Source organism: Drosophila yakuba, chromosome 3L (genome assembly GCF_016746365.2).
Source record: "Drosophila yakuba strain Tai18E2 chromosome 3L, Prin_Dyak_Tai18E2_2.1, whole genome shotgun sequence".
Taxonomy (NCBI): domain Eukaryota; kingdom Metazoa; phylum Arthropoda; class Insecta; order Diptera; family Drosophilidae; genus Drosophila; species Drosophila yakuba.
In genome coordinates, this window is record NC_052529.2 from 4384598 (window position 1) to 4400520 (window position 15923).

Sequence of the window (15923 nt, forward strand, 5' to 3'; positions counted from 1 at the left end):
TAATTGTTTGCAACTAAGCTTTGAAATCTCTTTAATGTAAGTCTTACAAAAATAAACCTATAATGGCTCTATTTCACACTCAAAGCAAACAACTTAATTAATTCTAGTGCCTTTCATTTGGTTTGTTATTTGTTTAGACTCATTTATTCATACGCCTGAGAAAAATTATCGTGCACCTCGTGCATCTTCCCACACAAAGCAGTTAATTAATTTCCAACTAATATGTTTTCCAGTCCAAAAGATCATATAATCGGCATACCCCACTGGCTGGTAAACAAATTACACATCATCAGAATCTCAGCACGAGACCAGAAATTGTTAAGGCGAAATGGCAATTTCGGATGCGTCTTCCCCAATTTCCGCGGCTGTTCGCCCTTTTTTTTATGGCCCAAAGGGAAAACCAAATACAAAATAAGGCAAATAATGTGTAAGCTATATGCAAAAAAAAAAAAGAAAACACAAAAATAAACAACGCAGTCGACGTTGTCGTCATTATAATATTTTTATTTCATTTTCTTTACACGATTTTCTGTGGGGAGAACCGGTTTTGGGAGCTTCGTTGACGTTTGAATGAATGCAGCAGCTTCCAAGATTTTGGCTTCGAAAAAAGCGTCAACGAATACAACAACAACAGCAGCAACAACAACAACAAAAGCCAGTGAAGGGCGCGGCAAAAACAACAGCAAAAATATCAAAAAAAAAAAAAAAAACAGCAACAAAATCAAAAAAGTATGGCTATGCGAACGCGTGGAAAACGGGTTTTCGCGAAAGTTGTTGTCATTGTTCGCTTGTTGTTGCTCTTATTGTTTTCGCTGCTATTCTCGCTTGAGCGGCAGTTTTTTGTTACTATTACAGGAAAACTTCGATAAAATGAACTCTTCACAGATGGATACATCTGACTTGCTCATATGACTAATACGTGGAATACTTATGTTTATGCTTAAGAACTTCTGATATTTTAAAGTAATCTAGATATTTGTTAGGTGAAACCTACTTCATATCCATTTTACCAGTAACCACTGTACTTGGTTTCGAATTTTTCGGGGCGCCCGCCAGATTCGCTTGAGGCCAAAACCGAGACAGTTAAAGAGGCAGAGAGAAAAGCCAAGAAATATGGCTGACTCTTGCTGGAAAAATGTTTTCTTCTCATTGTTGTACGTATGTTACATACCAAAGGGAAAAACACGGTACTTGGGCAGAAAACAAGCCATAAACTGGCTGCCAGACGAGAGTCAAGGAGTAAAAGTATGAAAACATCCATTCGATATGCGGATAAATTATTACGAACACACAAATTATGAATGTTCAAGCTGGATTTATGCAAAGCGCTTAAACGAATGGATTTTGCAGCTTAAAGAAGCTTGGATCCGATTTTTAAACTTTAAAATAGCATATGTTCTTAAGTAGTATGCTACATCTACTTTTAACCTTTGTAAACCTTACACACAAGACTTTGCACGATTTATTGAAGGTGTACGAATTCCGTTCCATGTAAAATGTCAATTGGCATGTTCCACTTTAGAGCGCACTACTCGCTTATAAATAAACAAAAATCGTCGCTGATAACTACACCGCAAACACGATGAATAAATATAACAAGAAAAAAAAACCGAACAGCTAACAATAACATGGGGGAATTTATTTGCACAACGTGATGTGCTCAACAATTTGTTAAAATAACACAGAAAAGAAGAGCTGAGAAATAAACTTAAGTCGGGGATTTTAGGCACCCAACAAAGTCAAAGGTATATAAATTATTTCTACGACTTATCGCATGCAACACATTTTGTATTTGAGCCAACGAATAAATAAATCATCGCAACAGCAAAAAGCAAAAGTGAGTGAAAAATCGGAGACTGAGGCTGACACAACATGTCAAAGCTGAAATCCCACAAAAACCAACTAAAAGTTAATTACAACGAATAGGAGTTATGTATTGGCGGTGGGTGCGTGAGAAAAATGTGTTATTATTAACGAAAGCATCTGTAAGTGTAATTTTTTCAGCCACTATAATGTACTTACATATGCACATTATACTAACAAATGATTTCGCATAACTTTCTTGTTGATAGTATAATTTTTAAGACCTAATTGAAATCACGGACTCATCTCTAGTTGAGTGAGTGAAAAAAGCATGGCCCAAATGTCAGACAGGTTGAAGCCTTTGGCGGCAAGTGAAACACTTGCAGAGAAAAGAAAAAGTGTAACAAATTGTGTGAAAAATAAATTGCAATTTTCTCTAATTTGCAACGCATGCTAATTTTTGTATAAAATAGATATTTGGTGGGCCTTTTTTTTTTTTGGTTTTCTTGCTTTTTTTTTTTGGTTTTCTTGCTTTTTTTTTTTGGTTTTCTTGCTTTTTTTTTGAAGGTTATTCGGCGCTAATTGAAGCCAGGCAACGGCAATTACAAATGAATTGAACGCACAGAGCGTCGCTGGCAATTTGTGGGCACGGTCTAATGTCGATTTGATTGCAATATGAAGCCTGAAATTAAATGTAATCGTGTGCAATCGAATTGGCAAGTGAAAGGGGTTTAGTTTAGTTCAGTTCAGGGGGTGATGGTGTTAGGTCACGCCTGGTGGCACGTAGTTTAGCAGTTGAGGTATCGAAAAAGCATCGGAGGAACACACAGACAAGCAGCGCTGGTCTCAAATGCACATGCACAAAATTTTAAAATCACATTACGTATACGCAACGTTGCGCAGCAAAGGCAAAACAGGGCGGGGTGTATTGATTTGAAATTTGTTTATTTTTGTACACATGTATATGTTTCGTGAATGAACCCGAAGCATTGAGGCAAAGCGGCGCAGTCATCGGCAATGACAAAATCCGAATCACTTTACATCGCCCCTAGATAGTTGTTGACATTGAGCAGAGTGACGGCTAAATTACTGCGGACACTGTATAGAGTTACTGATTATTAAGATCTCGAAAAATAGCAGAGCTCTGACTTTATTAATGGAATTTTGCATCAATGAATTTGTTTACTTAAAATGAGTTACTTCATCATTTAATTCAAAGTGCTTTTAACTCATAAATAAACTAAAATATCAGAGCTCTGACTTTATTAATGGAATTTTGCATCAATGAATTTGTTTACTTAAAGTCAGTTACTTTATCATTTAATTCAAAGTGCTTATAACTCGTAAATAAACTTTTAAACTAAAATAGCAGAGCTCTGACTTTATTAATGGAATTTTGCATCAATGAATTTGTTTACTTAAAGTCAGTTACTTTATCATTTAATCCAAAGTGCTTAAAACTCGTAAATAAACTTTTAAACTAAAATAGCAGAGCTCTGACTTTATTAATGGAATTTTGGAACAATTAACTTGTTTATTGCAAACGACTTGCTTCATCATCTTTTAATTCAAAGTGCTTAAATATATATAAATAACTTTATTATGCACTTGAGTTCCTAATAACATCTTTCACCTGCCATTTAAGATTTATTGCTACCAAATTCGAATACAAAAATACTTATTGTTTCACCTGAACCCAGACATTCAAAGTTGCAGCTAATTGTATGCCGTTGCAGGCACAATTCCCATTATTTCCCGGCAAATTGCCGGCGTCTGTGTCAAAGTCAATTATGAAAGCAATTTCAGAACTGATTCCCGGCTTCTCTGTTTCTCTTTTTCTCTGCTTCTCCATTTCTCTATATTTCTCCGTATTTCTCCCAACACGAGAACAGAGCACGTAATTGGTCGAAATTCGTGTGGCTAACAATCGTTCAAATTAAACGGAGAAGGAGACTTTATGAATAATGGAATGGCAATGAATCATGCGACGATCGAACGAATGAACAATAACAAATTGCACATTAAATGCTTGGCCATAAATCGCTGAAGACTCTTTGCAGCTGCCTCCTATTTGTTATTCTCTCTTTTTTCCAGCTTTAATCAAAACCCTCATACGCCCCGTTGGACATTTATAAAATGCACGCGGCTAATTGCATTGACATTTGACATCTTCCGAAGGGCTTTATAAATAGATATGAACATCGTCATCGGCTTAATTGACTCGTGTGGTGGAGATGAAATTGAAAAAATCTCAAGGGTAGAGTCTCATATGTCCACATATCACAACTTTGAACACTTTATTCTGTTCTGTTCATATTTATTTATAAAAGGTTCAATGCCCTTTCGTCTACCAAATCGAAGGTAAATATTTACATACCACTTACAAGATATTTCGATAACGCAAATAAAGCCATCAGGCAAGACATAAGAAATGTTTTTCTTTATTACCATAAAATTTGAATTTCATTTGTCGACGTATAAAAATCAAATTGAACTTCAATTTAAACACACAGCACATTTAATTAAAAATCCTTGAAAAATGTTGCGCTTTTATATGTCATTTGTTTAATTAGCTCACAAAATAATTTTCGCAAATGTATGTCAGGGTTATATCACTTTGCATTGTATTTATTTTTTTGCTGGCTTACAAACAGAGAATTTTTGCTCTCCATTCTTTTCCAAGACAATTTTTATTAGTTTTTAGAAAAATATTTAACTTTCTTTTACAAGCATTTAAAGTACAACTGTAAACAAAAGGCAGTATGAAATAAGTAAAATGTTGTTAAACTAATTTGCGTTGGAGTCTTAAAGTTGTCTGGAAATTTGCATATAAATTGTACAACATGTATGAGAAAATAACAAGTGAGCAATCAGAATAAATTACGTAAAATATTTGAGCTATAATTATTCCCCTTACTAAAAAGCAATTAAATTTATGCAGCGCATCTTAAATCGACTGTAAAACTTTGAGCCATCTGAATGAATCCTAAATACCAATATCTGTTGAATGAATCTCGCTGAATGCAAAATCTTAACACAAAAGACAAACTTTAACTACAGTTAATTGATATTTTTTTTGCAATGGCTGCAAACAGTTTTTCACATCGGGAAAACTTTGTCCGCCGTTGAGTGGCAAACTTTCCAACTGTCAAATTGGCCAACAGCCAGACAGATAAGGGAAATCTGTGGAAAAAGGTGGGCAAGTTGGAAAATGGCAACGCAAACAGAATCCGACACCTGGACAATGTCTGCTTGGATGTCTGCACAGGATGATGATAATAACGACGTTGACGCTGATGATGATGATGATGATGACGATGACACTCAACGGAAATGAGCAACAAACTTTGACACATTTTGCACAGACTGTACTTAGAGTCTAGATATTTGTGCCGCCGGAAAGAGACAGACAGCGTAAGTGTGCAAGAGACAGAGCGCGAACGAAGTGATATCAATTTTGAAATGGACTGGGCCCCAAAAACTCTTGACCTGCAATGCAGCTTCCGCTGTCTGGCCATCATTTGCAGTTCCTACTCATTAATTAAGCGCAGCCACCAGATGAATACTGACAGATACAAATCGGAATACATAAATGCACTGAGAAACCAGTATCTTGATTTGTGCATATCTTGCAATTTCAAGTACAAAGTACAGGACACTGTTTTCAGTTCACTTTTTTGGTTGATTTAGTTTCTTTGACTATTCTTTGCATTCCTATAGTGAAGCAAGTATTATTGCAGTTATATATTTTCCATGCTTTTTTTTCTCTGAAAGCAATACACATTCACGCATTTTTGTTCACATATAAATTGAACTTTACAAAGCCTCTTACATATTCAGCCATTAACAGCAAGCAAATTGCAATCTTTGTTGAATGGAGTGGTGTTCTTTTGAATGCAGAACTTTTTGTGCTGAACTCTGTCGATTGACCGATTAACATAAACATTTTCCTGATTAATGGCCGTCGTGTTGGCTTTATGTTTTATTTGGCCGGGGTGCGGTCCATCCACTGTGATCGATCATTGTTCGATGGCACTAAGGGACATAAATACTCGTATATAAATATATAGAAATATAGCCATAGTATTCAGCGTACACTGGGCCAAGTTATTGGCACTAAGTGAGTTTGCCGAGGGTCATTACAGACGTCGTTTCATTAATCATATTGCTCAGATCATCAATGGGTCATGGCTTCGATTCGTTGCCTGGTTTCCAAGTTTAGTGCCAAAGCTTTTTGTTCAAGAAGCCGTCAGGTAAATGTGTTAAAACGCTTTCAAAACTCGTGAAATGAAGTTAAAGCCGGCGGCTAAATTGAACTTTGGTTCCGAAATGAATTGGTTTTTAGATAATGTCAGTTTGTGGCAGTGGGAATTGCTTTTTGATGGGTATTAATGTTAAAGACTATAAATTATTTTATGTTTTTTCCATATAAACCCAAACTCAGTTGCCAAATACTAGAATAGTGCAAAAAAAAACCCGGTGAGCAATCTTCCGACTCCCCAATCGACCAGTACATAAATACTTATCAATCATGGGTAAACTCACGTTTTATGCAAACAACTCTTATCTGGCCATAACCAAAGCCACAGTTTCAAGACAAAAGCAGCAAGTCAAAGCAGCACAAGCAACAACGCTTGATGACTAAGAAAGTTTATCGCACCTGGAAACCAAAGACAGCGACAACAAAAAATCAATTAAAAAATAACCAAATATTTCTCACATTGCTAATGAAGCGGATAATCATCTAAAGTAATCAATAGTAATCATTTCCAGTCGACAGCAATTAGCACCTGCGATTGAACCCACACACAAGAACGCCAAATAATTGTAAGCACGCAAAAAGCGACTTACGTAAGAATCCAAATTCAAGATTGTAAAAACGCCCACTTCCCTTCTTCGGCAGACAGGCCGAAAATAGAAGAATTTTAATCAGCCAAACATTTTGACGCCGAAAATATTGATTAATGCGGTTCGCTTCGATTAGGGCCCCATAAATTCATAAATTCATAAATTCACAAAGAGTAGAGAGACAGAGCGATGGCCAAATTTTTGCCCCAATGCCCGTCAATCGAAAAAAGGTGAGCATGAGAACAATAGAAACTAAATTTGGATGCGGAACATGAGTGGGTTAAAAAGAACGCAGGATACGCAGCTTCCAGTGGGTCCATTGTGTACCTGTCCTTTGTGGTGTATAAATAGCGGAACGGAGGACACGCCCCCCTTCAAAAATTGTGCACTGACAAAAGCTCGAGAATCCTCTTTATCCCATTTGGAGCCCACTTCATGTGTCAAGTTGGAGGTTCAGCATTAACCCCTAGTTTTTGTGGCGGCATTAAGCACTCAGCTGTAGTATATAAGCTTTAAAAGCAGCAGGTTATCCCTACATCATTACATTTTTAATATATAAAGTTTGGAATATAGAATCAAATTAAAGTAATTTATAGTACTGTCTATTTTGACAAATTTTAACCATCTCCATCTAGAGATACTTCTTAGAGCCTTTGAAAAAACGGACTCCAATGGGTTAAGGAGAACATGTGCTCGCCTGACTTTGTAATTATTATTCCTGCTACCGTTTCGAGAACTTTGTTTGCTTTTTTGGCGTCCGCCGGCTGTCAGGCTTTCAGCTCCAGTCAGCTCGAGACTCGACTTGCCTCCTCATTTCAGCACTCCACTTTTATGGCTACTGTATTTTTTACGGCTAATGGGCAGTAACTGTAGATCTGACAGCGAAATTGGCGTGCAAATTGAAAATAGAAAAACGAGCAGCAAATTGTAAAAAAACAAAGAAAAACAAAACCAGAATCGAATCTACTTCAATGAAATTTTTAGGTGGAGCGACGCGACATTGTATACAGTTTATGGCCTTATTATGGATAGGCGTACGATGGAAAATTGGAAAAAAAAAAAAATAAAAATACTACTAGAACAGCAGCTTATTGATTTGCACAGCTGGGCAGCAAAATTTGAAGCAAAAAAGGGGGAAATGCGGGTCTAGAACAATTTCCAGAAGACTCGACCGTTAGGGAAAATGAATTGAAACGAAATTGAAAAGCGTTTTCAGGTGGCAAAAGGGGTGAGGGGTATCGGCAGTTAGTTCGATTTATGCTTTATTGAAGGCAATTTGTTGTTTGCCTTTTTTGCGAACCAGTAATTGAACATCGAAAAATTCCCATCGCCAGTGTTTTTTGCTATTGATTTTACAATTTTTGCTAAAAATAAAAAATAAATGTCATGGGAAATGGCACAGGGGGCTTTTAATTCGGAGATCAATTGATGACCGGGCTATAAAAGCTGTTGTTATATAAATGCTTGACAATTTCGCACATCACATCGGCGGCAACGAAAGTAACAAGTCGCAGAAAACCCGATTTAATCGGCATCACTTTTATACAAAATAATTGCAAAAATATTCAAGGAATGCGGCTAAGCCAAAAGCAGTCAAACAACACTAACAAAACAAAACAACACAAAACAAAACAACAGCGAAACAAAGACGTTGACTTCGATACATGCACGGAAAACAATTGGACACCACTTTCGTGGTTAACCACAATGTGGCAATAAGTATCTGATCATTACTTGTGGTATCTATAGACATATTTATTACTAACATTCAGACTAGCTTTTTAAATATATATTTCACATCAAATTTCTCTGACACTGACGCCATCAATCCAAAATCAATATTAATATTCATATCAACAGCGATCAGTAAATTATCTCCAAAAAGTTAAGCTTTTCTATTTTAATTTATAGCTGAATTTTTTGAGGTGCAGCTAGCGACGAACACCTGTGTTTGCGTACAACCTCCTCACATAACTGAAATGAATCATCGACTCTGGTTTGACACACTGAATTAGCCCACAAACTCCATCGCCTATCTGCTTTAATTTTATTATTTGCAGCCACGTGCCCGCGAGGGCAGACGCATTAAAAAGCCATTTCAAGTCGCCACTTGAACTTGAAATCTTCGGCAGAAACTGTGGCAAAGACAAAGGCAAGTGCAAAGCACTTTAATTGCATCTTTAAATGCCAATAACTTAGCGAATTTTTCTAAAAATAGTCAACAAGCTCATTCGTTGGCTGTATTATTTTATTGCCTCGCTCGGCATTTCTCTCTCGACTCGAATTAAGTTTGCTTTGATTGATGATGCCCGATTATGAGTCACTCAACTCGAAATAATATTATGGAGAAATATATATAAAATAGAGAAAGAAATGCCAGGCGGCTGCGGTGAGATTTGCCCAGTGGGTAAGTGGGTTAAGTTGGCAACTGAGGTCCACTGTGATTTGTATTGACATGTCACGGTAATCGGATATGGGGCAGAAATGATTGCCACGATGACTTGTTGAATGAGTCTAATAAAAGGTGGCAAATAAAGGGGCTAATAAACTTATAAAACGAGGCACAATAAATAAGAGAGCATAAAACAAACGGTGACCGTTGTTAAAGATGGTCAAATAAAAATATATAATATCTTTTAAAGCAAGCTTACTTGTTAAATAAATGGAGAAACATCTCAAAACTTATAGGGAAAATTCAAATTTAAATTGAAGTTGAGTGAAATTAGTAAATGTTTCGATAAACGCACTTCAGTTTGAATATAATTCATTTAAACATCTGTTAAAGAAGTTTTGGTTTGCATGCGCATTTCAAACTTAAACTCCAATACTTTATTTCCTTTGTTAATTCGTTTTTTACACTTCAGTGCAGAGCGGAAATGTGATTTTTTTTCATCGTTTTTCGTTCGTTTCCCATTTTCCATTTCTGTTTGCCCGTCGACGGGCCCCAAAAATGGTTCACTGCACTTGACTCTGCGATTGTGGGCGGTTGGGGATGGAAAAAAAACAGGGCGGGGCTGCGTTCGGCAGCGGATTGGGTTTGTCAACGCTTTTATCTGATGCCTAAAGCGAAACAATATGCTGTAGGACAGTGAGGGGAAAGGAGAGGGGAGGGCAGAGGGCACAGCTTTAATTCTTTCTCTGTGTGCACAACACACACATCAGGTGTGACATACATGTCGAGGGGAAAGGGAAGGGTAGTGGGAATGGGAATTTTCAGGGTGTGGTGCAAAGGGTGCAGCTCCAATGGAATGCGCTTCCCCTTTAAAATGGCTTCAGTTTCAAAACCAAACAGGAGGTTAAAGGGCACCTTTTCAGACGCACTTTTGGAAAGAGTAGATTATTTCAACTCACTTCCATATATTTCAATCACAAAGTAAATGTCTGTATAAGTTAAAAAATAATTATCCTACTTTGCAAAGCTTTACATATATATTCAACTCACTTCCTTATATTTCAATCACAAAGTAAATGTCTTTGTAAATTAAATAATAATTATCCTCCTTTGCAAGACTTTCCATATATGCACCAGTATTAAATCCCAAAGTGTGAGTTGCCATATAACCATCTCCATTTATATTTCCCCCAAGGAAAACCTCCAGAAACTTACCGCACTGCCCCCCGTTGATGGCCAGTCCATCCTTGACCGCCTGCTGCTGCTGCTGCGCATTGCTGCTGTGCAGGATATCCGATAAGGATAACGAGGAGGCGATGAGCTGTCGCTTCTCCTCGAAGTTGAGGAAGTCCATCGAGTTGCTGCGCTGCGGCGTGACAGTGATGGTCACCGATTTCTGCATTTTGGCGACCACACACAGCTGCTGCTCCAGATCCGATGGCCCAGTGGACTGGGCGTTTGGCGAGTCCGGGGGCGTGGCCGTCTGGGCGGAGGGATGATCGATGCCATCGGTGAGATCGGGCGGTGGCAGCTGCAGCTGCAGCTGCTGTTGCTGTTGCTGCTGTTGCAACTGGAATTGTTGCTGCTGCTGTTGCTGTTGCTGCTGGTAATTGTGGTTCAATTGCAACTGATGTTGCTGATGTTGCTGATGCTGTCCGTAGTAACTGAAGGCGGACTGCGCGGTGGCAGCGGAGTACGAGGGTGGACCCAGCGGCGAGTGGGGCGGTGCATGGGCCACCCTAGAGGCCGCAGCGGGTGACAGTTGATAGCCACTGTTGCCCGGTGAGTTCTGACCACCGTCGTGTCCATTGATGGCCGCCACCAAAGTGGCCAGATTATTGCGACTGGTGTTGCCTCGCTGCTGCGCCTGAAACTTCTGCTGCTGCTGCAACTGTTGCAGCAGTTGTTGCTGCTGCTGTTGGTACGCCATTGGCGGATGTTGCTGCTGTTGCAAGTTGCTGCTATTGCTGTTGCTGTTGCCACTGCTGTTGCTGCCGTTGCTGTTGCTGCTGGCCGTCGACTGTTGGCTGTGCAACTTGTTGCTGCGCAGCGACATGATTGTCGAGTGGGAAACACTCTTACTACTTCATTGTCACGTGACTTTGGTTGTTCGGCTAATTGGCGGTTAGCACGCCCGTGTGCGTGGCTTTTCCTATGTTTTCCACGCTTTTCACACCCACTTCACTCTTCTTGTGTCACTTTTTCAAGGGTTTCACTTTTCTTTCGGCGCCTTAATTGCTGCAATTAAAATGAGGTTGCTGGTTGATGGCGTTTGCTTGTTGCAAGTTGCCGTATTTTCTGGGGCAGCAGGCAACCACAAGCACAGTTTAACTAGGCACTTGTCACTTGATTTAGCAGCAAATGTTCTGTTCTGCGTATTTATGCTTCTATTTGAATCGCTTTAATTGCCCTTCAAATAATTCTGAATGGCACGAGACTTTTATCAAAAGGCATCAAAAACCACGACTTTTCTCTCTCTTTCACCCACACATGATTGTTTTTTAATGTGATAAATAATTAAACTTTAACATCAGAGACCTTTATTGCTCAAATCATTTTTGTGCTTAAACATAACTACCGTTTGCATTCGGTAAATTGTATTATTTTGAGCAAGTTTGTATCTTGCGTAGTCCATTTACTCAACAATTTGGCATTTGACAAAAGATAAAATAACACAACCAACAGCAATATTGCTTACATGGGTTTCCCTTCGAGAAAATTAACTGAGAATGCAGCTAGCATTTTCCACAAAATGCCACAAAAGCCACAGTAAAAACACACAGAACGCAACCACTTGACGTTGTCGTCATCAAAAACGCTGCAATTGCCGACAGCTGGTGAAGATTTTCCATGCCAAAATGATGCGGAGGGAAAGCCGGGGTGAAAATAGAGTGAGAAACACACTGATGGAGTTGATGGAAATCCATCCAAGGAAATGGAGCATCATCATGTGCACTGCACCACTGCTCCACTTGAACTGAAACAAAAGAAGCCAAAACGAGCTGGAGGGAGAGGGGCTCCAAAGGATTTCTGGAGGATGGCCAAAGGCAACAAAGGAAATGGACAAGGACGAGGCAGCCGGGGGGAACAGGGGGGTGCGCTTCAAATTGAAGTGTCCGTGGGGAAATCGAGTGTAACCAAGCCAAGTGGGTTGGGGGAAAGGGGTTAAACACACGAGGGGCGCTACTTGCCAAGCCAATTTCCAGCTCTTTAAGATAAGCGAAAGGGGTAAATTGTGGCGATAATCGAAATAAGTAGAGAAAAATGTTTAAATTTTCCCATTTTAAGTCGACACAAGTCATTGAAATTCAGAACTCTAACAGAAAAGCCTGTGAAAAAAAGACTGTAAAAGTCAGAACTCTAACAAAAGAGCCTATGAAAATAAGACTGTAAAATGGTAATTAGCACCAGTTAAGTAGAGATGATCTCATTACAAATTCGAATCTGCTTAAATAGCCACTATTTGCCCAAAGAAAACACGTTGAAAAATAAATCCCATTTTGGAAATTCAAGCCAAAAGAACAAAACTACCGCCGCAGTGCAAAGTGCGAAAGTGCATTTAAATCCCGGCGGTGAAACAAATCCTTTTTGCAGCTCAGACACAACGAAACTCAAACTCGACTCGAGCGGAAAGCCAAAAAGTTTCCCCACAGAATTTAAAATCTTTTTCCCCCCATTTTCTACCATTCGACAACTGGTGGTAAGGTCAAAGGGCAACGAGTTGAGTCAGCTCGAGTTGGGGAAAATCTTATTAGAATGCATATTGGAACGCAGGTAGGTAACTTCGTTCAGTTGAAAGGTTCAGCCCGAGAGATATGGCAGTGAAAAAATGTGAGAATCGGAGAAAGGGAGAATCGGGGAAAAGGAGAATCGGGGAAAAGGAGAATCGGGGAATCGGAGAAAAGGAGAAACGCAGACACGCAAAGCGCACAGGTAAGCGGAATTACGGGCAGATTATGATGATGACAGGATACACACAAAGCGGCACCATCCAGAAATCGAAGAAAAAATAATAAACCAGACACGACAGCTGGAACCTGAAGATATTAAGGAACCTGAAGATATGAAGGAACTTGAACATATTAAGGAACTCGAGGGCAAAAAGGGCGGCCAACAGAAAAAGAATATTTTTACTGTGCGGCGAATTGAAATTCAATTCGTGTTTCTTCCTTCAATTCAAATCGTTCTGCTTTTGGTTAAATTTGTTTTCACTTTTTCGTGATCTCTGAGTGCCAGCGCTTCATGTAAAATATTTATTAAACAATAAAGAGAAATTTAGAAATTATTCCAAGATTTATATATTTTAAATAGGAACTTTTCCAATCTGAATTCCTTCAGCTCAAGAGCCGTTTAGGCCTACTCTTAATGACTGGCCGTCATTAAAGTGCCCATATAAATATCTGTATCTGTTTTTAATTTCTTGCCTGCTCTGCTGGCCCACAAAGTCGATGGAAATAGTGGAGAATTGTTAAGCAGAACAGCGCTGGGCGAAATCTTGGCCAAGAGTAACAGTAACTAGGCATTTGTGGTCCGCTGTCCGATGTTTTGTGGTTTTTTTGAGTGGCTTGTTCCAGTGCACTGACTTTTGGCTCGTTAGCTTCGATTCTGTTTTGAGTCGGCAGTTAGTTAACTTTTTACTTTACATTCTTTTATTTTTTTTGGTATTCAGCTTTGTGGATTTGGCGCGCGACTCGCATTAAAAAGGCGGCCAGGCGAGAATTGAAGAGGGCTCAGGAAGTGGGGAGAAACCGGGGGGAGGGGGGGGCTGAATGTGGAACATTTGTTGCTAAAGGCAGTGCAAAAAACAACACAACAAATTTGTATATAAATATATATAGTAACAAATTTTTTTTTAAACTAAAACACCTAAAACATAACACATAAAACATAAAACCTAAAACATAACACCTATAACATAACACCTAAAACAAAACACCTTACAAAAAAAAATATTTTTTCAATTTACCTTTGAATTTTAATTATCTCTTTTTTTAATATGCATAAAATAAGTAATTACACTTATGTTCCTGTGTATTTTTTTGTCGGAGCGACGAAGCCAACATACAACTTATTTTTTATGTCGACAGCATTTGTTTTAATGAACATCCATTGAAACGAAGTGCAAAAGAGACGGCGCCAAAAGAAAGAGAGGCGATTAAATTAGCAAATGCGTTGCTTGCTGGGGCGGAGGGAAAGTGCAGGGGCGGTTGGAGGCTTCAGGGGGTGGTGGGCAGGCTGCAACATATTGCATATTGCACATTGCACATGTGGAACGATGCAAGCAACTTGCAACGTCAGCAGGCGCATATTAAAAAAAAAATGTAAAAAAATATGAGGAAAAAGCTCCAACAAAGAGCGAATGTCCCCCTCTCGCTTGCTCGCAGTCTCCGTCTCTCTTGCACTCGCCTTGTGGCAAGTTCATTGAACCTCATTTACAGTTCAGTAGTTTAGCGATTTTATTCTCATGGGAAAGAGACGGCAGCAGCGCGGGTTAGAAAGAGACGCACACACTGAGAGGGAGGCCCGACTTTCAGTTTTGGGGCAACTCTGGCTTTGCCAAAGAAATGAACTGAAATACAGTCCAACACCTTTTAAACAAATCTATTAAAAATCTTAAGTTAAAGTATGGTAAAATAATATGGCAATTTCTCATTGATCAACTTATAAATGTAATCATATTTACTTGAAATCGTTTTCATTACTATTAGTAATTAATCGAGATAAATCATGATTATTTTTTTTTACTTTAAATAATATATAAGAAGATTATTTCTTTTACGTTAAAGGAAACTTATTTGGAAAAAGTCAAGAAATGCCTAAGAGATAATGGTAATTTAGGCATTTAGTTCTAGAAATGTAGTTCAAGTTATGGGAACATCCGGTTTAGGGAATCTCGCCTGTAAAAACCAAACAATGGGCTTGCGAAAAAAATCGAAATAAATGTGAGACAAGAAAGGAAAGCGTTGGGAACCAAATAGTAACAAAAACTAATGCGATTTGCGGCAGCAACATCAGCAAAAAAAAAAAACCTCTCAGATTCATGGATTTTTCGTTTGAGAGGCGCCGCCAGCCAAAAGCAATCAAATCCAATTAAGAGCGCAAAAAAAAATCCAGAAAAAACACACAGATAAAAACGGTGGCAGCAGAACTTTTGTGTACAACAAAAAAATATTGTTTATGTAAAAGCAGCAGCAGCAGCGAAAAAAACAAAAGTATAATAATAACAACTTCCAGCACACGCGACTTTAAACAACAAATTTGTCGAACGCCACAAGAAAATTGAAAGGAAAGGAAAGGAAAGGCGGGAAAGGGGGAGAGGTGAAGGAAATACGGAGGCAGCAACAAACAGAAAAGGCAACAAAAAGCGAAACAGCAGCAGTGGGCAAAACCAACAACAATCAACTCTTTTGACCAGCAGCTGTCGCACAGTGGGCTGCACAGTGGGCAATTAGGGGTGGCTTACATTTTGTGCAGGTGCAGTAATGTTTTGTTTAAGATGCTTTTAACTCTGGAAAACAAGCAAATACCCCTCAATATTAAATGGGGAAAACAGTAATAACTCCAATTCAAATACATCCCATTCCACTGTGCCCATGCAGCACAGTCCGCAAGTACAAGTGTTCGGGGTTGCTGCTAATGGAACGCAATTCACAATTCACTGGCAATTCTCTATCTCTGTCTGCAGCAGCCCTCTCTGTCCCGCCCCAGTCGCCCCATCTCTTTCTGCCGTTGCAACGACAATGGCAGCAACAAAAACGCAAAAACGCGGCAGACAGCAAAAACCAATGGACAAAAACACAAACAAAACGTTGGACAAGAGTCGTCATTCTCCGTTGTTTTTTTTTTTTTTTTTTGTTGTTTCGGCAGAAACTTCTGCATC

At 38.9% G+C, this 15923-nt stretch overlaps 1 protein-coding gene across 11 annotated transcripts in view; it reads right to left on the minus strand.

Annotated features, from left to right (window-relative positions):
• The window catches only part of LOC6532841 (protein nutcracker), a 96521-nt gene that overhangs the window by 58567 nt on the left and 22031 nt on the right, over positions 1-15923 (minus strand). For 5 of the 11 annotated variants that reach the window (XM_015194165.3, XM_039373597.2, XM_039373596.2 and 2 more), the window contains exon 2: positions 10259-11281. The exons of the other annotated variants lie outside the window; for them this stretch is intronic. In XM_015194165.3, the coding sequence (XP_015049651.1) occupies positions 10259-11099 (841 nt within the window). In that variant the 5' untranslated portion in view covers positions 11100-11281. The remainder of the gene's footprint in view (positions 1-10258; positions 11282-15923) is intronic. 11 annotated transcript variants of the gene reach the window in all.